Below are 23,262 nucleotides of genomic sequence, written 5' to 3'. Positions count from 1 at the left end.
CGCAAAGGGAAATTAAATAATTGCCCTCAGAATGCCCCCCAAGTAAAATTAAATGTATTAAGTTATAGGTAATTCTATTTTTATTTCAAAATTGCTGTGCTAGTTTAAAAAATAATTTATGGTACTTAGGTTTTTTTTTTTTAAATTGTTTATTTATTTTAAAGGCAGAATGACAGAGACGGACGAGGACAGAGATCTGCCATCTGCTAGTTCACTCAACAAATGCCCACAACAACTGGGGCTTGGCCAGGGGTACTCCAAGAGCCCAGAACTCAATCTGGGTCTCCCATGTGGGTAGTAGGGACCTGAGTCCTTGAGCCATCACCTGCTGCTCCCTAGGGTGCACATTATCAGGAAACCGGAATCAAGAGCAGAGTGGGATTGAACCCAGTACTCTGATATAGCAATGTGGGCATCCCTAGTGGCACCTTAACTGCTATGGTAAATGCCCAACACAATGTATGATATTTTAAATGCTCTTAGAACAGGTGGCAAAGTTATTCCACATGCAAACAATCAGACATAAGCTTCCACTGTACTTGTTGGTGGCTGTACATTAATAGCCCCTGCCATCTAAAAGCAGCAGCTACCCAAATATCCCCTTCAGGTACAAAATCCCTGTATATATACACTCTCTCTGCTTCATCAGAATAAGTCAGTGGGTTTTGTAAAATAATATGGGGGCACGTGCTTGGCACAACAGTGAAGACACTGCTTGGGACACCCACCTCCCATAGCACAGTGCCTGTGTTTGAGTCCCCTTTGTGTTCTTGATTTCAGCTTCCTGCTAATGCATACCCCGAGAGGCAACAGGTGAGGGCTCAGACTGTGGGTACCTGCCAACCACATGGCAGGCCCAGACTGAGTTCCCGGCTCCTGCTTCAGCCTGACCCAACCTCGGCTGTTGCAGGCATATGAGGAGTAACTCAGCTGATGGAAGATCTCTGTCTCTGTCACTGTCTCTCTGCCTTCAAATATTAATTAATTAAAAGACAGTAAAAATACAAAAATCACTACTTCATAACTCACATTGGTATGAACAGTATAACTATAAATATTTAAGACATGAACATTATAATCTAAGTCAATCTTAAAATACAATGCAAATGAGAGTGCTGTTTAAGTATTTATTCCACTGTAAGGTTTTCGTATTGTATCTCATTGAAGTTACAGGGAAGTAAGTGGAGACTAGGCTTGATTCAGATTCTCTGGGGACATTGGACCACCCCTAGAAAACATCCCCGGCCGCCATGGCTCACTAGGCTAATCCTCCGCCTTGCTACGCCGGCACACGGGGTTCTAGTCCCGGTTGGGGCGCTGGATTTTGTCCCGGTTGCCCCTCTTCCAGGCCAGCTCTCTGCTGTGGCCAGGGAGTGCAGTGGAGGATGGCCCAAGTACTTGGGCCCTGTACCCCATGAGAGACCAGGATAAGCACCTGGCTCCTGCCATCGGCCATTGGAGGGTGAACCAATGGCAAAGGAAGACCTTTTTCTCTGTCTTTCTCTCTCACTGTCCACTCTGCCTGTCAAAAAAAAAAAAAAAAAGAAAGAAAAAAAGAAAGAAAGAAAACATCCCCCCACCCTCTGCACAATTCTCTTTCTCTGCTCCAGTTTGCTTCTGTCTAAGCATGGGAGCATTGCCCCCGATTGCTTTCTGTAAACATCGAGTTGTAGTCCTTCCAGGCGCCATGGTAACAGGCTTATGGCTCTATGATGTTTGGAAATAGCATACATTCATGGTTCAAATACTTTGTTTCACAATTCCTCTCATCACACACACACAGAGCAGGCTCATGGTCTCTCTCTAAGGGGAAATGGGGAGATAGACATATACACAAGTGATGGCAACTGTGTGCTAGAAGGTGCTCCTATCAAGGTAGGGGCTGAGACGCTGGGGAGATACAGAAGGGTGAGCAGTGCCACCAGGGGTAGGGCCCAGTGATACACCAGCTCACAGGACCGGTGGGCATGGCTTCTGGAAAGATCCGCATGATCTGGGCAAGGGGGGAGGGTCTGGGGCTGAGTGCGGCCATAGAAGAGGGTTTCAAGCTGAGCCCACAGCATGTTATTTTCATAACCCTTCAGCTCTTTAAGATGTGATTCACTTGCCAAATGAATTAGCATCTCAAGTGTCTCAACAGGTTTCAAGGGGTGTCGGCGGTAATAATAACCGTGTATGATAGAATTAATGCTTTCGTTGCTTTTGCAGTATGCTCATTTTCTATATTTGTTTCATCAAGAGTGACATTTAATTAAACTTGTGTTTCATTTTATGTTTACGTCAAGGTACTCACTGGGTTGCAGAAATCATTGAGAATATTCCCAGCGCTAGAATTACCCTCACACCTCCTATCGAATTGGGAGACATTTCCAGACTTGAAGAGCTAAACATGTATTCTGGGAGAAGGGTAATTCCAACGCACTTGAGCTACAACCTGATACCCTTGGATGTTAAACAAAAGCAATGTAAGGTAAATTCTGGGGCTAAGGGCCGACTCTTGGGAGTCTGGCATGGATTTCTGCTCTGCCACACAGCTTGAAAGCAACAGAACAAATGCCATTTGTACAGGGGTACTTCAAGAAGCCTGATAAATCATAGAATTAAACAATGTTTATTTTGATGCAAAAAAATGAAATTCAGGCCTAGTTTTTTGGGAATATGAAATTTCCATGAACTTCTTAAAATGCCCTCCAATTTTAATTGTTTTAGCTATCATTTTTGCAAGGGATTATATAGAAAAGGAAAAATATAAATTTTAATATAAACAGTGAAGAATAGTTATCTCAGGACATTTTTATAGGACACGTATTATTTTAGAAATGTATTCTAATTTAAAAGAATGTTTTCTACTTTTGTATTTTTCTTATTGCAATTTTTTTTCCTGGAGAAACGTTTATGGGATAATGGTAAGTAGAAGCTGCATTTTAAAGTCCATTTCTACTGCCTGTTTAGCTAAATATACATACAGAGGGACCTAAAAAGAAGAATAAGGGTACAGCAGATAGAAGACTGTATGGGGCTGGCGCCGCAGCTCACTAGGCTAATCCTCTGCCTGCGGCGCTGGCACCCCGGGTTCTAGTCCCGGTTGGGGTGCCAGATTCTGTCCCGGTTGCTCCTCTTCCAGTCCAGCTCTCTGCTGTGGCCCGGGAGTGCAGTGGAGGATGGCCCAAGTGCTTGGGCCCTGCACCCACATGGGAGACCAGGAGGAAGCACCTGGCTCCTGGCTTCAGATCAGCGCAGTGCGCCGGCTGCAGCGTGCCAGCTGAAGCGGCCATTTGGGGAGTGAACCAACGGCAAAGGAAGACCTTTCTATCTCTCTCTCTCTCTCTCTCTCTCTCACTGTCCACTCTGCCTGTCAAAAAAAAAAAAAAAAAAAAAGACTGTATGGTACAGCAGTAAAGCTGCCACTTGGGACACCCACATCCCATACTGGAGTGTCTGGGTTTGAGTACCAGCTCCACTTCTGAGTCCAGCTTCCTGCTAATGCACACCTTGGGAGACAGCAGGTGACAGTTCAAGTACTTGGGGGCCTGCCATCCATGTGGGAGACCTAGATTGAGCTCAGGGCTCCTTGGATCAGCCTGATTTTTGCAGGTATTTGGGGGAATGAACCAGATGGCTGTCTCTTTGAGTCTTTCTGTCTCTTTTTGCCTATCAAATAAATAAATAAAAAGTTTAAAAAGACCAGATTTAGTTGTATTAATGAGTCAAGTGATTGTTGATAGTATGATGTTAGGTTGGATTTTATTTTCTTTAGAGACCAAATGGTACTTGTAAAAGTTCATAGAAAATATAATTAAAAGTTTATTTTGGTGCAACAAGTTTTGAAATCCATGCACAGAGAGGTCTTCAAAAAAATCATGGAGATGTGTATTATGAAAAAGCTGCATGCATTTCAACAATTTTTTCTCCAAAGTTAACTTATCTTTTAATACAATTTTCCATGAACTTCTAGAAGTACTTTTGTGTGTATAAGAGCATTTTTTTCAAATTCTATTTAATTAAAATAAATAATTGAAAAGTAAAGGCAAGAGATGCGATACATGTGACAGCTGGAACCAGTTTGCAGTAATGAAGTCTCTCAACAGCATCAGCTGTAATCTAAGCAGCAAAACCCAAGCAACCTCCAAGCAAAATGTGCATAAACCAAAGCTGATCTTCCCTCGATTGTAATTCTGTGACCACAATGCCTGTGTGCACACCACCTACTCTTCTGCCCAAACAAAAGTAAACACAATCAACTGGAGATAACATGTCATGGAGTTTTGCTTCTGTCTGTGGCAAATCTGTCCGAATTGGGGAGGGTGTATTAACTTGATTGCACTCTCACGCAACCAGTCATTTTCATTGCAAACAGATGGTTTCTAAGACAGAGAAGGAAAGGAGGAACTAGAGAAATGAGAGAGAGAGACAGAGAGAGGGAGGGAGGGAGAGAGAGAGAGAGAGAGAGAGAGAGAGAGAGAGAGAGATGAAGAGAAGATTGAAGGTTTATGGAGAAACGGAAGTCAGGCAGTTCAATAACCGTGACCCGGGACCTTTCAGTGACGTTGATAATGAGAGTCTATCAGGCATTAAGCTATGTGTTCCATATGCTTTACAACAATGACAAATGTAGGTGTTTTTCCTTTCATTAGATAAAGAGAGCAAAGCTCAGACAGGTTAAGGTGTTTCTTATCCACCACACCGAAGATGCAGCCTGGAGATACAGTATGGCCTTGTGGGACTTGGATTCTCTGCTGGCCCAAGCCTCCTATGGGACTGGCCTGCTCACTGTCACTGAGGGCTGAGCTCCTGGGAGCTGGAGCTCAACCAGCCTTCCTTGCCCAGGCAGGGCCTACCAGGCTGTGAGTGCCTCCCCCAGTCTTTCCCTACCAACTCTCAACCCTACTTGGCCTTCTATGTTTTTCCTAATCCTTGTTTCTCCTATTTTTGTAAAAAAAAATTAAGTTAATGCCTTTTGTTGTTGTTGTTTATTTGAAAGGCAGAGAGACAGAGAAAGACAGAGCTCTGATTCACTCCCTAAATAACTGCAACAGCTGGGGCTAGGCCATGCCAAAGCCAGGAGCCAGGAACTCCATCTGGGTGTCCTGTGTGAGCGTAGGCACCCAAGTACTTCAGCCATCACCTGCAAGGGTTTGCGCCAGCAGGAAGCTGGATTGGAAATGCAGCCCTCCGACCTGGGATGTGGGCACCCCAAGTGGCATGCTAACTGCCGTGCCAAACATCTGCCCCTTGTTTCTCCACTTTGATGTTTGTGAACTCTCTTCTATAAAATGCATGCTTTCTAGTTCATTTCCTGATGTTTTAATATTTGTGTCCACTTGTAATCTTCCAACCTCCTCCATAATTATCCTAATTTCTTATAATATGCAAATATTATGGATTTCAGAAATTTTGTACCAAAATAAGCCTATCTGTTAATTCCATTTTCCATGAACTTTTTGAAGTTACCACATATTCTCTGGCAAAACATGTGATCATGGGTTGCGTTCTTTCCCAGTGGGTATATGGACACGTAATTTGCAGGGGTGTGGGGGTCTCCAAAGCCCTAAATAATTCTTTTCTTCATCCAAATATGTCCAACTGCATGACTGAGGCTTTCCCAGTTGTGTCCCTTTTCGCGAAGGCAGGGGAATATTGAGAATGTTCTCTGAATCTTGGGACTCTGTGCACCTGCTCAGGAGGCCTAGAGCAGTTAGAGAAAGCCTACTGGGTGGGTTAGTCCACATTATCTCTTGGGATAAAGAAAGGGTCGTGGAGAGGGGTAAAGGTGGTTTTCATTGCTGCCCACGGTGACCTTTAGTCGTCTCTCAAAGAGGATCAGGCACTGTACGTGTGGACCCCACAGTCCCTGGACTGTGAACATGACTCAGAAAGCTAGTTATGGATTGAAAATGACTCAGCAAACTCTCTTATCGAAGTAAAATGTGTCCGCCCTGATTGCTGGTGAAAAAGCAAGAACATCTTGTACTCACCGAATGTTGAACGTGGTTCAGAATATTCCTCTTCCATCAGGTTTCTCACTCTGGTGTCCTGAGGCTGCTCATACGCCCCTACTCCGCCTAAGGCTTCCCCTGTTACACTGCATTGGCGAGGGCACATTTGACTATCTGCCTGCCTCACTCGATAAGTACTGAGGGCACTGAGACCATTTTGTCTTCCTCCTCATTACATTTATTGGACCTAGAACAATGCATAATGTCTGGTATACAGTAGATACTAAATAAATAGTGCATTGAATTAAACTGAAGTTGCCATGTTTATGGAAACTGGAAGGATGTCTCTGATTCCCTACTCTTTCAAGGGTTAAATGTTAGAAGAAAACATTATTTGTCCTATAAATAAGTATACTTAATTTGTAAGAAATCTGACTACATGTAAATCAATTGCATAATACATGGATATTTTAAAAGTATTTTTTTTTTTCCTGCAAATGATAGGGTTTTCCCTGTATATGTTCCTAAAAGTTAGGGCTGAATTTAGCCCCTAAATATAAAATGGGAGGTCAGTGGACAGGCAGCATCAGCAGCACCTGGGAACTTGTGAGAAATGCTGGCAGGATACCAGGCTTCCTCCGGTGCCCCTGAATCCATGTTCGCAGTTTCCTAAGATCCCCGATGGTTCTTACGCATGTTAAGTTGTAAGAGATTCTGACCCAAGTCTGTCTGTACTTCGCAGTGGGAGCTACCAAAATCTTGAGATTTGCACATCTTGGGATTTGAGCTGCTTCTTTTAGGACGGTTTTTAAAAAGATTTATTTATTTATTTGGAGGTATGGGGTGGAGAAACAGAGAGCGAGCGAGCGAGAGCTTCCATCTGCTTCTTTACTTCCCAGATGGCACATCAGCCAAGGCTGGGCCACACTGAAGCCAGGAGCCAACTTCTCCATCCGGGGGTCCCAAGTGCGTGGCAGGGACTCAAGTAGTTGAGCCATCATTTACTGTCCCCCGAGTGCATTGGCAGAGAACTGGATCAAAGTGGGATATCCAGGACTCCAATCAGCACTCCAGTGTGGAATGAGGGCATCACCAAGTGGCAGTACTGCGGTTAATTCCACCCAAGAATAAACTGATTTTTTTTTAACAGATTATCTACATTGTGAGGAATCCGAAAGACACAGCTGTTTCTCTCTTCCATTACTACAGAGATAACCCCCGCCTTCCCAGCGTGGAAACCTGGGCTGCATTTTTAGAGCTGTTCCTACAAGGAGATGGTAAATATCACAAACATTGTTATTTGTGATGTGCAGTGAACTTTCTAGCTCACAAGGAAAGCATTGGCTGAATTCTAACTGCATGTTTTTGGAAGTACACATGCATTGACCACATCACTCTTTTATTTCTTAGCAAATTCTTTCTCAGCTTTTTCTCAATCTTTCTTGTCACAAATAGGTAGACCTTATTAGTGATTCATTGAACTGGTTTTTATGTTGTCAGAATAGAGATTAAATCTGGATATGAGCATTAGGGTTTTTTGCATTATTATTTTTTATTTTGAGTCTTTTCATTGAAAGAATTATGCACTGATTAGAGTGTTAAAAGAGAAAGCAGAGACCTGAACAGGTACCCTGACACATGCCTTAAACTCATCTATGCCTGGCTGGGAAGTAAAGCAACACAAATAAACTAACAGGAGACACACACACACACACACATTCCCCCAGACAAACAATTAAATTTTCAAAGAATTGTCTTCATCAAAACGAACAGAAAGTCATTCCTCCCGCAAACACCACAGTGGAACAGGATTCCATTGTGCTGTGCAGAACACCCTGCAAGGCCTTGGAATGTATTCCTCTCCCCAAGACTCACTTCAAAAGCTACAAAGCAAACTAGTCTCAATTCCCAAGCCTTTTAGTAAACAAGAATAATATACAAAGACTGCGCAGTGTTTAGAGGAGACATGTGTTAGAAATAGCTAGAACACGGAGAAGTTCTTGTCTCTCACTGGGCTGGGCTAGATCCTCACTGCTAATTGCGCTGTTTTGCTTGTAAAGTGTGAAACTTTGACTTGTTAACATCAGCGAAGTAACAGCAGGGGTGCCCAGTTAATGTGAGGATGTGGACAATTCACCCACAATGGCTTCATTCTGTTTGCTCTGCTCTCTGTAGAAGTCGTTAAGCTCACACCCTTGTGACTTCTCTTTCGGATTTGTTTTCCTCCTTCGCTACTGATCCACATCTAGTTAGAATCAGGAATGACAGATATTTTAAAACTTATCTAGTCACCCATCTGATGTGTGGATCACCCATGCAGGACCCCCAGAGTCGTGCACTATGACCTTGGCCATCTTAACCCTTGCTGCAGGTTCATCAACCCTTGAAACCATATATTGCATCTTGGGACTTGCAAGGTGTTTTGTAAAAAATTTTTTAAAAAATTGCCGTGGAATACAGACACATAGCTAAGTGCTAGGCTAACATTATCTCATTTCATCCTCACTTGAGGACCATAGGTAGATGTTGTTATCCTGATTTTATAACTGAAAAAAATGAAAATGCAAACCTTGAGAGGCCAAGTAACTTGTCCACTGATGCATAACCAGCAAGGAGCAGATCCAAGATTTAAAGCCAGGTGTCCGCTCCAAAATCTTCGCACTTCATTCTGGGCCATCGTCTATCCAGAAAGCAAGAGGTCTTCCGATCATTAATTCCACTTTCCCACGATCGCCTTCTAAATATTTGGAGATAGCGTGCTTCACTCCACCTCAATTCCATTTTTGGAATCAGCAGAGTTTAAATACATAAATTATTGTTCTTAGAACAGACCTCGAGTCTGCTTTTCCTCAACACAAGAAATGCCGTGTCTGTCTACCCTTATTCCACACTGAGGGTCCCCGGCCCTCCCTGCTGGGCAAGCTTCTATCAGGCGCATCCTCCTTGCTGTGTGATGGGTAGAAGGCAGAGCACAGCTTGCTGTGGTCTAAGGAGGCCCGGCTGGAGCAGGACTGTCACTGCTCCTGATCTGGAGATCAGTTTTCTATAAATGCTCCACAGAAATGCCAGTGCAGGGGCATTTTTTTTTTTTTTTTGACAGGCAGAGTGGACAGTGAGAGAGAGAGACAGAGAAAGGTCTTCCTTTGCCGTTAGTTCACCTCCAATGGCCGCTGCGGCCGGCGCACCACGCTGATCCAATGGCAGGAACCAGGTGCTTATCCTGGTCTCCCATGGGGTGCAGGGCCCAAGTACTTGGGCCATCCTCCACTGCACTCCCTGGCCACAGCAGAGAGCTGGCCTGGAAGAGGGGCAACCGGGACAGAATTTGGCGCCCCGACCGGGACTAGAACCCGGTGTGCCGGCGCCGCTAGGCGGAGGATTAGCCTAGTGAGGGGCATTTCTTAAAAATCTACTGAGATGGTAACCGTAGCTTGCCATTTCACTATTGGTAGAGGGATCATTTATTTTCTGTGCATGTGTGTATTTTATGAAGGGGTCTTCCACAAGCTCAGGGGCAAGGCATGTTGTGAACAACTATGCATGGATTTCAACTTTTTGTACCAAAATTTCCCCACAAGCTTTTTGAAGTTCCCTCATCTGTATGTGACCATGTTTCAGGGATGTTCTTCAAAGACTTTCGGAGGGAGTTGCATGCCTTGCAAATGAGAACGTGTGTAGTGGAGAGAGCAGGCCATGGAGGCAGAAGACAAGACATCAAGTTTGACTATAACTGTGGAGCAAGTCATTTGAGCGTTCTAAGGTCTGCACTCCTAGTACAAATAAGGACTAACAAAATGATGCGCTTCATAGGATTCATTTGCTTAGAGACTTAAATTAAGTAGCAGCTGAAATATGCTATAGAGATCTACTTGTTGATTATTCTACTAGACACAGAAGACTTAAACAGTTTCATACAAGTGTTTATCTAAGGAGATTATTTTACAACTAAGGCATCATAACATCCTGGATCCCTTGCTAAATATAGATATAGATTGAGTTCTATGAAGAGACAATATAGTTAAGAGACTGATAGCTAGACATTTATGTAACCATCTAATTGACCTTTCACAGAGTTTATAAATACACATAAGCTTTCAAGTTAGTCAATAACTATAAAGTGTGTTCTGGTGATATCAGGACAATGCAAAAACTCAATGGACCTAATAGCAAGCTACTCTCCTTTTATTCAACAACACCCTCTTCAGTCTCGTATTCAAGTTCTATTTCCCAGGCCACTTCATTCCGAAGAGTTTTGCTTTTCCACACTACTATTTTCAGAGTGCTTTCTAGAAACTAGAAACTAGGATACTCTTTAGAACTGGAGCAGGTGAGAAGATTTGCAGAAAGTGGGGAAGGTTTGAAATAGCCTTTGTGAAGAATGAAGCATGTTCATGTAGGACAAATGGTTTATTAGTGGACCTTGGAGCCATTACAGTTGGAAAAATGCATTTGCAGAGGTGTACATGAGGACATAGAAGCTTCTGCAGCAGCAATGGAGAATGGGAGAGAAGACAAGAAGGTGAAGTATTTTGATTCAATACTGAGTGGCTTTTTTTGGTTGATTAAAATAAACAGTAAGTGGCAAGGAGGTAGAAGGTATTGGCAAGAAAGTGATCGTAGGAATGCATAAGGGGAAGAAAGTGAAGATAGAAAGGGACAAAAATGGTGAGAGTAGCGTATTCTAGAAGCTATCCATGGAAGCCATGACAGCTGATGACAAGATGTGAGATGACACTGAAGATGGTGACCTAACCTGAGTCTTAAAGTGACCAGAGGGCCCACCTGATGACCGAGACAAGGAATGGAAGAGTGGGATAGCCTAAGGACATGAACCTCAGAGAAGCCTGGACTCTAGGTGAGAAGGGTTCTGGAAGTTTCTAGGGTGCAGTGAGATTTCTGACTCACTCTCCAGACCCCTAAGACACATTGGTTGGGTGGAGAGAGCAACTTCTATTGGGGGGCATTCAGGAGAAAGAGTAATTTGGAGGAGCAGAGAGAGGGCAATGCAGGCAGACAGGTCAGCAGTGGTGGGATGGTTCTATAACTAGGAGAAGGATGTGGGGAAAAGCCTTTACAAGATGAGGAGGCTTTTGGTTCTCTGTTGTGGAAACTACATTTCCTTTAAGGCTACCAGAGGAAGATTCTGATTTAAAACTGCCATTTAAAAATTTTAACCCTCTTAAAAACATCTTGCAAATATAGGATTAATACACTTTCCTATATTAGCAGGGAAGGCACAGGCAGCCAATTTTGTGAAGTTCTTTGGGCAGGCTTAAGACATTTTGCAGAGTGAGGGTTATAAATTAATTAGTTGTTAATAGAACAGCTGGCTCTCAAATTATATGATCAGACTCTGCTCTCAATGGTTGTTCTTCGATCCATTCTTAGGCGTGTTGCAATACATTTTCTACTCAAAGACTATAACATGCAAGGTCAGTTACACTTAGCCAAGAGTGTAACGCTGGGTCTTTTCCCGGTCCAGACTCCTGGCCAGGACTCGGGGGCATGTGCAGCATCAGCAGGTCTAGACTGTGATGCCATCCCCAGGACGGGGCCGTGGCTGCTGGTATGGGGAAGCAGGTTACCCGTGGGGAAAAATCAGTCTTCCACAGGTGTTTGCATCTAGGAAAAGATTGGTCATTCATAGAAGATGAATTCCTTATCATTGGCATGGTCATTTGAGTAATTGTAAGATAAATTGTTGTGTAAGCTACGAAAATACTCCAAGATTGCTGATAACTAAAGACTATCAGGGAAGCGCTTTACGCACCACTTATTACATAACCATGTGGGTCCCTGGGGTAGAATATTGGCCTGACTCTTGAACACCGTGGTAATTCCAGAAATTCTTGTTTTAAAAATACATGGTTGTTTTCTTACCCTTTGTTTTCTCAAAAGATGAAAAATTGCAATTACTTTGGATTTAATTATAATCCAACTTATTCAAAGCTTTTATGTTCAAAATGTCTGGGCAATGTCTGGCAGACACTAATGGTTTAATAAATGATTATTCAATGAAACAGAAGTCAGTAGATCATCAGGAAATTACTGGTAGAGCAATTCTTTTATGCTTGGGACATTAACTAGAATTTAAATTTTGGATGATAAAGATGCATGGAATGATATATATTACAATATTTTAAATTACTGTTTTATGCTTTATGATTCAAGCTAGTCAACTTCATGAGATAATAGAAGTACCTCTTTGTTGTTAATCATCACTACCAAAGAAGTTATTTTGCATGATATTTTACTTTTAAGTCCTGGAGGTTTTCTTAAGCCTGTCATTTAATAACAACTATAAAGAATTAATATCAACCAAAGATGAATCCCAAAGATTCTATTTTCAGACTTGTCCTAAGATAAGGAAATGGATTATTTAAAAAAAAAAAAAGATGTATTTATTTGAAAGGCAGAGTTACATAGATAGAGAAGGAGACGCAGAGAAAGAGAGAGAGAGAGAAATAGAGGTCTTTCATCCACTGGTTCACTCCCCAATTGGCCGCAATTGTCGGAGCTGGACTGATCTGAAGCCAGGAGCCAGGAGCTTCTTCCAGGTCTCCCACGCAGGTGCAGGGGCCCAAGGACTTGGATCATCTTCCACTGCTCTCCCAGGCCATAGCAGAGAGCTGGGTCAGAAGTGGCACAGCTGGGATTCGAACCAGTGCCCATATGGGATGCGGGCACTGCAGGCAGAGGCTTTACCCACTATGCCACAGCACCGGCCCCTAGATTCATTTTCTTAAAAAGTTTATAGGAGTGATTAAGTTGCCAGTGGAGATGTTCAATGATCCAATCAGAGTACCTGGGTTAGATACACAGCTCTGGCTCCTAACTCCAGCTCCTAGTGATGTAGATCTTGGAGGCAGTAGGGTTGGCCCTAGCAGTTGGGCTCCTGTCACCCACATGGGAGATCTGGGTTGGCTTCCTTGTAACCATCATTGGCCTTGGCCCAGTCCTGACTCTTCTTTCTCTCCCTCCCCCTCCCCTTCTCTTCACCTCTCCTTCTCCCTCTCTCCCTGTCCTTCTCTTTGCCTCTCAAATACATTTAGGGGCAAGTAGTAGTTGGTGCAGTGGTTAAGACACTGAGCTTATTAAAATATATTGGTATTCAGGATCATATCTAATTGAAATAATAGTGAAATTGCACTCATTGAAGGAAAACTTTAACTCCAGCATCCAAAAAGTATGTGCATCAAGTTGACTTCTTCACCATGGTGGGAAGAACCCAGAGACAAAAGTCATACTATTTAATAATCAGCCAAGAATTTGTTTTTCTTCCAGTTGTGTATGGATCCTGGTTTGATCATGTTTTAAGCTGGGAAGAGCACAAAAATGACAAAAATGTTCTAATTATATTCTACGAAGAAATGAAGAAAGTAAGTCTTCTCTAGTGTTTAACGATCAAAATTTAAATCAAATTAATTTAAAATAGGAAGTCAATGAATTCTGCTTTGAGGTTTCAGAGGATATATTTGCTGTTTTGATAAAACTTCTACTTTTTCTTTAAATCTGCTTACTGCTCAGGATCTTCCTAAGAATATAAAGAAAATAACAACTTTTCTTGGCATAAACGTGAGTGACAGTGACATTAATAAGATTGCCTGGAAAGCATCATTCAATGAAATGAAAACTAATGCAATCAAAGAAAACTGTGACCCCAATCATACCATCTGTGCACTCACATCTAACCGGAGCCTGGTATTCCGGAAAGGTAAGCCAGAAGATTTGGCGCTGGGTCTGGGGTGTATATTGGGGAGTGCGGTTGGTCCCCTGTATCTGCTGGTTCTGTAGGTGTGGACTCAACCAAATGCAGAACAAAAATATTAGGAGAAGAATTGCATCTGTACTAGACATGAACAGACTTTTTCCTGTCATTGTTGCCTAAACAATATAGTATAACAATCATTGACAGAACACTTGCACTGATCAGTCACAATAAGTAACCTAAGGTGAATTAAAGAATGGGGGATGTACATAAGCTATATGGAAAGATTACAGCATTTTTTATATGAAGGACTTGAACATCTGCAGAGTTTGGTATACATGGGGTCCAGGAACCCGTCCCTGTCCATACTAAGGGATGACTATCGTCTCATTTTTGCCACTTTCTTTTTCTTTTTTAAAATTTTTTTGAGATTCAATATTTTTTAATTTACATAATAGTCAAAGGCTTTATGGCTTTTCTGTGTAAAAGTTCAACAAATAAAAAGTAAAGGCACCACAGTCCAATAGGAAAATAGGCAAGGGCTATCCAACAATAAACCAGAGCAAAGATGCTCGACTTCACTCAGATAAAAGAAATTAAAAGTCACAAAATCATTATTACTGTAGTAGTGGACCTAATTCCAAACAATTTGTAAAGTTTGACAGAAGATTGTATTGCCATCCTTTCAGTCTCTCATTTCACCATCATGCACCCTGTATATTGCTCATTGTCACCTTTTGGTGAATATTTATTTAATGGAATCCAGGAATTGCATTTTTTCCAGAGGTGAGATTTTCATGCCCAGTTAGGAACTGATCGAGAGATTCTCTTAGATATCAAACATGTGCCTCAGGCTTGTAGGCTGGGGCATTCACTGTTAAATTACCCTGTATCACACAAACATAGCCATGAAATCACAGCCAACCAAACGCAGTCCTCTTCCTCGGAGGGGACAGGCTAGCGGGGCCTGGTGGAAAGCTGTAGGTGCCACGTGTTCTTCTCAGGAGATGGCAAGGCCCTGATGAGCATGGAGGGTACATTTTCCTAAGCCCACCACCTGGATAGCTCAGCCTCTGGTAGCAAGTAAGGGGTGGGAGAGGAGCAGGGGTTATCTGAGGACGTTACTCCTCAGGGAGATTCGAAGAGAAGGAAATAATCTTCCCAGGTTGAACTTAGAGGTATGTTGGATGCATTTGAACAGAGAATTGTTTCAAAGTCCATGTGAATTTTTATTCAGATCAGGGTGGGGGATATATTATAACTTAAAAAGGCCACAGGTTCTATATTTATATAATCACGTTTCTTACTAGAAAAAGATACCTGTGTCCCTTCTTTGGCACAAACAAATATAATTCTCTCCAAAAGCAAACTTTGCCAGCTCATGTAGAACAGATATTGTCTTATGTTTGCAAATTATTATTTTTTATTTGATGCTCCCTTTTTATTTTATTATATTTGCGAAACCAAGGCTAAGGAGATGAGAAGTCAATTGAGTGAGCATTTATTAATAAACTATTACTGCTAGAAACTAAGGATCAATTCTGGAATAAAAAACAACCTTTTCCTCTAGAAGATCATAAAGTAGACCATAACACAAGGTGAGAATGGCTATGCCAGTAAGATGAGCAAATGTGTGTCAGAACATGAGTAGGGACATGCTGAAGGCTTGTGTGGAATATTACCAGGAAAATAGTGTGGGAGAAACACATTCCAGGTAAGGAACAATGGAGTTCCTACCTGGAACAAGAGGGAATGGAACACTGTGGGGTGCAGCTCCATGAGAGGTCAGTTCAGGAGCCTTCTGTAGGGTGGGGAACCCAGTAGAACTGTCAGAGGAGGTGAGAAGGGCAGGAGGAGAAAGTGGTAGCAGGTGGAGACCTGGAGACCTCAACATCAAAGGGGATGAAGCTGCCCAAGGGCAGCCATGAAAGATCAGCTGGAATAGGAGGAAACCAGGATCCCACATGGCAATAGCGATAGGGATGGAAGCCAGGTTGAGGGGTCTGAAGCCCTAAGAGGGACAGAAGGGGAGTAGTAATGAAGAACCATTCTTCCAGATGAGGATTTGGCTCCGGGCTTAAGGTGCTGCTTGAAACACTCAGATCCCATGTCAAAGTGCTCGGTTCACTTCCTGGTTCTGCTTCAGAGTCCGGCTTCCTGCTAATGCACATGTTGGGAAGCAGCAGGTGGTGGCTCCAGGCTTGGGTCCCTGCTACCCTCATGAGAGACATGGATGTAGTTCCTGGCTCCTGGCTTCAGCCTGACCAGCCCTGGACGCTGCAGGCATTTGGGGCGTTAACAAGCAGATGGAAGATTCATATTTTCTCTCTCTCTCTCTCTCTCTCTCTCTCTCTCTCTCTTTCTCTCTTTCTCTCTTTCCCTCTCTCTCTCTCTCTCTTCCCCTCCCTCTCTCCCTTTGTCTCTCTCTCTTTCCCCCTCCCTCTCTCCCTTTGTCTCTCTTTCCCCCTCCCTCTCTCCCTCTCTCCCTTTGTCTCTCTCTCTTTCACTGTCCCAAACCCATGTGCATCTCTGCCTTTCAAATAAAATGAAAATGCATCAATTTTAAAGGTATTTAAAAAGAACTGTTCTTCCAAGAAGTTTGAGAATAGAGAGTAGAAGCAATAGGATGTGGAATCTGTGAAGAGGCAGGGACAAAGAAAAGATTAGGAGGGACTGGGAAAGTCAGGGAGAGTTTAGAAAAGGATACAGGAAGAAAAGCAAAATAAGCAAAAGGGTGAGAATCACAAAGACTTTGGGAGAGATCTTGTAAAGAGGGCAGTGAAGAATAAGGAAATTCTGATACTTAGTGCTACTGTGGACATCTTTTATTACTGCCCTTTGAGATTCTGATTAACAAGATAATCAATATTGACAGTCTTATCCTACAAACTTGTGAAATCTTACTGGAACAGGAATGAGTTAATCTCTAACCTGCCACACTAGTAACCCTAGCAATTACCCCCAGGTGAACTCAAATCTACATCACTGTAGCTAACAACATTAATTCCAGAGCATTTAAATTCCATCTAGTCAATGTTTTCCTTGTACTGGATCTAAGCCCATAAGATTAACAGTAGACACTGTCTAACTCCATTAGTCAGCAAGAGTGCCTGTTGGTAAGTCTGTGCTATTCAAAGACAATCACAGGATGGGCCAATAGAACTTGTTCAGTTGACTCCTTCCATTGGATGGAGGCAGTGGGAGTTGGGGATCCATCCTCTGAAAATAATCACTTCAAAGTCGTTGATTACAGACGAGAATTTATGCCTATATGAAGTCAGATATAGAGCTAATCTGGAAAGGACTATGGTGGACAGAGAGAAAAGGTGACAAATGAGAAGATCAAGGGTCTACATGTATTAAAAATTAGGGGAAGAAACTATAGGAGTGTGGAAAGATGCAAAGGCAGGATTGATGTTGCAGTATTGCTTATAACAAAACCTGGAAAGCACTTAAATCATCTCTAATCAGAAACTGAGTCACATCCATACAGAAGTTGATTATCAAGTCATGAAAATATAGATTATATAAGCATAGCTGGCATTTCTTGAGCACCTACCACGCGCCAGGTGCACGACTTGTTTATCTGATTTAAATTTGACAATAGACTGGAGGATGATTTTCATGGTCTCCATGTGTTACTGAGAACCCAAGCACCTGATGAACTGGTCCAAAGTCACACGACTAGTGTGTGGTAATGGCAAGATTTGAGTGCAGACAGGCTTAATTATTTGAGCCTTTTCTTAGTCTAGCTAAAGGTTAGTCAATTTTGTTTATCTTTCCAAAAGATGAAGTATTCATTCTATTAATTTTGTCTTGTTTTTCTGTTCTCTAGTGTGCTTATTTCTGCTTTAATCTTTACTCTTCTTTTAGCTCACTTTGGACTTAATTTTTTCTTCTTTTACTAGTTGAGTGGTAAAGTTGGGTTGTTTATTTGAGATCTTTCTTCTTGTTGAGCATGGACATTTGCTATTAAATACTACCCTCTTACTACTGCATTTGGTGTATCCCATAAATTTTGGTATGTTGTATTCTCATTTTTGTTTGTCCTAAGATATTTTCTAATTTTCTTTTCAGTTGCTTCTTTGATCCATTATTTGTCTTATTTTCCTCCAATATTTACTATACATGTATGTATAAATATAAAATCAAAGTAAAAATTAAATGAGCACAAAAAGCAGGTTATAATCGTGTAGTTTTAAATGTAGGTTATACACATGCATATGTTTACGAAGAAAACACCTGGGAGAATGTGTGTCAGCAAATCTGCTATCCATGTTGGCTGTGTGTAGTCCTTGGCTCTTCTCTTCCTTGCTTATCTGTATTTTCTGTGACCTACATATATAACTACTATATTATTTTAGAGGATTTTTTCCTTAAAAATAGTAAAATCCAGAGTGAAAGATCAAGGCAAGCAAACAGCAGAAATCCATGCAAATGAAGGAAGACTACAGTGGTTCAGGGACAGGGATAGGCCAGCTGGAAGGCAGAGCTAGGATGGACCAGAGACCCAGAGACTCTTGTTAAGTGGCCAGGACTTTTCACTCTTTTGCTTCATGGTGTTAGCTTTGTGCCCATCTCGGTGTGTGTTTTAGAAGTGATGTCACTTCCTGGCTCTGACATCTGCCCTCCAGTTCTACTCTCTTTTCCCTGTCCCTCTCACCTCCACTTTTTATTTCCCAACAGAATTCCTCTTTGCACCTTCTTAAATTCAGGAAGAAGCAACAGTGACATTGCCTCAGTTGTGGTATATTCCTTTGCTGTGGGTGACATCGTCTCACATCCAAGCAAGTTACAGTGTGTTTCCTGCACACCCCATTGGCTGCCGGTCAGCACTGGGGTAGGCGATGCAGGATTACACGTGAATAATCCACCACAGTCCCTAATTTGGGAGAGTTTATAAGCCAGTTGGCAAGGAAAGAACAGAAAGCCACGTAAGACACTCTGGGAAGGGCTGGAGTGATGTACCTCTGGCTCTAATGTTTGTGGACCCCTGGGATGCAGCTTGAGAACCAAAATGGCAAAAGACCACGGTGGGCAAGAGCCAGGGCTGGGGTTTGGTACGGTGTGTGTAGTGGAAGTGACAAGGGTTGATCCTGTGGCCAGTGCTGACAAAGGGACTTTGTGTGGTCAACGAGGGCTGATGGACTGTGTGAAGTATTTCTCTAACCTTAATCACTGAACACCGTATATTAAAGGTGAGGATGTCACACACGTCGCTTGGTGTTTGTCTTCAGTTTTCTGGAATTAATTTTATAAAATAAATTTCCTGAAAGTGTGACCAGTTACTCACCCCTGTGACAGGTTACCATCACAGCTTCTGCTTTGCGGATGCCCAGTAGGGAAATAAATCTTATGTCCATATTGTCTATTGTATGGTTCTTTTAACTTTAGGTTTGAAACTTCTTTTCTTGCTACAGTAAAATCTATCATGCTTATATATTCTTATTCTGTCCTTCATTTTAAGAAACAACTTTTTAAACTGCACAGTGGCAGGGATTTGGCCTAGCAGCTGAGCCACAATGCCCAATTCCACATTGCAATGCCTGGCTTTGATGCCCAGTTGTGGCTCCTGACTTTGTCTTCCTTCTAATTCAGACCCTGGGAGGCTGCAGTGATGGCTTGAGTGGTTGGGTTTCTGCCCTTATTTGAGATCTTTCTTGAATTCCCAGCTCCTGGCTTTTGCCTCAGCCCAGCCCCAGCCTTTGTGGGCACTTAAGGACTAAACCAGCAGATGGGAGCTCTGTCTCTGTTTATCTCTTTCTCTCTCAAATAGAAAATAAAAAATTAAAAATAAAAAAACCCACAAGAGGATATACCACCATTGAAAAAGAAACTAGAAACAACAGATAAGAAACCAAATTTTAATCCCCCCCATTATCACCAAGAGATACATTTTGTTATAAAGCTAACTTCTTTTGTGAATATTACACATTTGAATTTGTTCTTATCTGATGCATTTCCAATTTTTCCAGGAGTGGTGGGTGATTGGCTAAACTACTTTACTCCAAGACAGAAGAAAGCATTTGATGCACTATTCACGGAGAAAATGAAACACAGCGAACTGGCAAGACGCTTGCAGGAGTACTCGACATAAATGGGAAAGGAAACCAGTTTTCATTTATGCAATGTGGTGCTTGGGGACTATGTAAATATTTTCACCCGCGTGGAAAGCAGTTATTACTTTCAATGAGGAACAGATACTTTATGAATGTGTCAATCGCATCTTGTGTGAGCGATGGTTATTATTATATTCAGTGCTAGGAGAGTTATTAATGAAAGGAAGTATAGCATTTTTGAAAGGCTCAGATACATATTAGGTTGCAGGATGTTCAGTAAGACAAGGGATTAGTTCTCTTCAGGAAGAACATGTTAATGGATTGTTCTATAAACTGCAGGAATGGGTTACAAAAGAGGTGAGGGATAATCTAAAATATCACAGTGTGTGGCAAGAACTTCTTTTCTATTTATCTGGACAATCATGACCTTGAGAAAAACATTTTTATTTCAACCTTTATTTCAACGTTTCCCCAGTGCCTGTGCAGAAGTGTGCTCCGGTGTCATGAGAGTGAGAAACATGATCTTTCTACAGTGAAAGCACGTGCTAGGTAGATTCTCTCGATGACTGCATTCCAATACGTGCCCACAAGGAAGGAAAGACATTCTTGTATTAATGCTGACTTGGCATTCTAGTATTTTCTTTCATCAAATCAGCTGAATTACAAAATTTCTTATTTTCCAGTTTAAAAAAAATACAATTTTGGGGGCTGGCACTGTGATGTAGCAGGCAAAGCTGCTGCCCACCATGCCAGCATCCCGTATGGACACTGATCTATATCATGGCTGCTCCACTTTTTTTTTTTTTTTTTTAATAATTGTTTGCTTATTTGAAATACAGAGTTACAGAGAGTCAAAGGGGGAGAGAGAGAGAGAGAGAGAGAGAGAGAGAGAGAGAGAGAGAGAGAAAGGCCAGAGCTTCGCCAATCTGAAGCCAGGAGCCAAGAGCTCCTTCTGGGTCTCGTATGTGGGTGCAGGGAACCCAAGGACTTGGGCCATCTTCTACTGCTTTCCCAGAAGCAGAGCATCAGGGACTCGAACTGGTGCCCATATGGGATGCCGGCAGTGTAGGTGGTGGCTTTACCCGCTACCCCACAGAGCCACATCCCTGCTCCACTTATGATCCAGCTCCATGCTGATGGCTTGGAAAATCCACAGTGCATGGCCCAAGTGCTTGGGCCCCAGGCACCCATGTGGGAGACCTGGATGGAGTTCTTGGCATTGGCCTGGCCCAGCCTCAGCTGTTGAGACCATCTGGGGAGTGAAGCAGCAGATGGAAGATTTTTCTTTCTGTCTCTGTCTCTCTCTCTCTCCCTACCTCCCTCTATAACTCTGACTTTCAAATAAATAGGTAAATCTTTAAAAAAAATAGAACTTTCCTTGAAGTCTTTATTATTCTTTAAAGTATGAAATATTGAATATGCCTAATTCCTCCCGGAAGCATTTTCAATATTAATTCAATCTCCACAATTCTTTCTCTTGTAATGACTATTATTTCTGAGCTATAGCCTAGGGAACATTGTAATGAAACTTCAGTGAACTTATTTTAGGATTATTTATTACCTAAGTGATGATATACAAATTATGTCACAGCTTACATCTGCCATGGTTTCTCATTCAAGGCTGAATGGGAAATCAAAAGTGCATATTGTGTTTGACTCTAAGCTCTGAACTCAAAGCAATGGACTGAGTTACTTCCAACACTTTGATTTTGTACCTTACCGTATGATAAATCTATGCAAATTTTTAGCAACAAGTATATTTGCAATCTTTTCTATCAGATTTATCATAATTCAGTAAGGAATGCGATCTTCATAAATCTCTGTATATACAGTTTTGTTACAAATAAACATTTTTCTTTCAGCCTCATGCGAGTCTTTTCTTCAAAATTAACATTCATGGAGATTTACTTAGACTTCTCCCCTCAAATAAATGAGGTTAGTGAATGGCAGTTAGGTGTGGGCTTGGTCAAGTCTTCCTGTGCATGTTGAAGGTAAAGGCGTACGTGACACTGATTGTCAGGAATGACAATGTCATCCAGCATAAGGCTCAGGGGGTGTGACAAGACCGGCAAAGGAAGAAAAGAGTGAGCAGTGGTGCCGGGTGCTGGAGGAAGCAAAGCCTCTCACGAGGTCACTGACATGCAAAGCACTCAGTGAAGTGAAGCTCTTTTTGACAATAAGATGGGATTTTAGATCTGTCAGCTGGCCTTCAGTGTTACAATCCAACTTTGATAAGAACTTGTATACAGCCAATAACCTCAGGATTTAGATAAGAACCCTAATTTCCAGTTCCTTTTAAGGCAGTCAAAAGTAGTTTTGAATCCTCTGCTCCGCATTTGGGAGATCAGATGGAGAGCCAGGCTCCTGGCTTTGGCTCGGACCAGCCCTGACCATTGCAGCCATTTGGGAAAAGGACCAGTGTAGGGAAGACCTCTCTCTCTCTCTCTCTCTCTCTCTCTCTCTCTCTCTCTCTCTGTAATACACACACTCACTCACATACACGCACACACACACACACACACACACAATCAGGAAATCTTTTTCAAAAGTAGTTTAAGGTCCTTTCTCTGGGCCAGGTTCTACTGTACACTGTGGGGACACAGCATAAACTTGGAAGAAGCCCTACTCTCAAGATGCTTATCTTCTGTAAGGAGTAGATCATTAAAAAAAAAAAAATCAAACATTAAGAGATACACCAGGCACCAATATGAGCATCAAGAAGACACAAGAGGGGGAGGGAGTGGACAGTGACTGCAGAGCTGCCTTAGCTGGGGTGTTTGGCTCGAGTCTCTGAGGAGGAGGTATGGAGCTCCTTCATGAATGAGGCATCATGGTGTGCATAGGCTTAGAAGCATGGCAACGAGTCTGGATTTCATTCTAGACAGGCGATTTTCCCCAGGAGAGTCAGAGATTCTGACATGCTTTTGAAAAGCCCTTCTGATCACTGGATGAAGGATGGACCGGAAGGATCTAGGAAAGAGGCAGGGATGAGTGAGTATGGAGTGTTGTAGGTGGGAGGACAGCGTGGCATGGTTTCTGGTAGTGGAGTGGCAGCAGCGATGTGAGAAATGGCCAGTTGCAAAATATAATATGGTATTAGGCTAACCTAACTAATAACATGAGGAGACTCAAAAGTCTGTGGAAACATGGGATGAAGAAAGGGGCGGGAGTTGTGGCCAAGTGGGCAAAGCCGCTGCCTGTGCCTACTGGCACTGGCTTGTGTCCTGGCTGCTCCAGTTCCTGTCTGGCTCCCTGTTAATGGCCTAGGAACAGTAGCACAAGGTGGTCCAAGTGTCTGGGCCCCTGCCGCCCATGTGAATGAAGCTCCTGGCTCAGCCTCTGCCAGCTGTTGCAGCCATTTGGAGAGTGAAGCAGCAGATGGAAGACCTCTCTCTCTCTCTCTGTTTCCCACCTCTCTCCCTGTAACTCTAACTTTCAAAATAAATAAATAAAAATCTTTTAAAAAGATGGAATTCAGAACGTACTATAGTTTGATGATTTGTCTCCCAAACTCATGTGTTCATTTATTTATACACCAGAAAAGCAGAAGTTAATGGTA

The 23,262-nt window shown here is 42.4% G+C and overlaps 1 protein-coding gene across 1 annotated transcript in view; it reads left to right on the top strand.

Annotated features, from left to right (window-relative positions):
• The window catches only part of LOC100341088 (sulfotransferase 6B1), a gene marked incomplete in the record, with an annotated part of 23,246 nt that extends 1,676 nt beyond the window's left edge, over positions 1-21,570 (top strand). The window contains 5 exon segments of the mRNA XM_070049475.1: positions 2,286-2,470; positions 7,087-7,213; positions 13,221-13,315; positions 13,464-13,650; positions 19,620-21,570. Coding sequence (XP_069905576.1) covers positions 2,286-2,470; positions 7,087-7,213; positions 13,221-13,315; positions 13,464-13,650; positions 19,620-19,741 — 716 coding nt within the window.
• Positions 21,571-23,262: the final 1,692 nt, after the last annotated feature.

Source organism: Oryctolagus cuniculus, chromosome 9 (genome assembly GCF_964237555.1).
Source record: "Oryctolagus cuniculus chromosome 9, mOryCun1.1, whole genome shotgun sequence".
NCBI classification, from domain to species: domain Eukaryota; kingdom Metazoa; phylum Chordata; class Mammalia; order Lagomorpha; family Leporidae; genus Oryctolagus; species Oryctolagus cuniculus.
The sequence above is the reverse complement of the archived record's forward strand: the minus strand, read 5'-3'. Positions and strand labels throughout refer to the sequence as shown.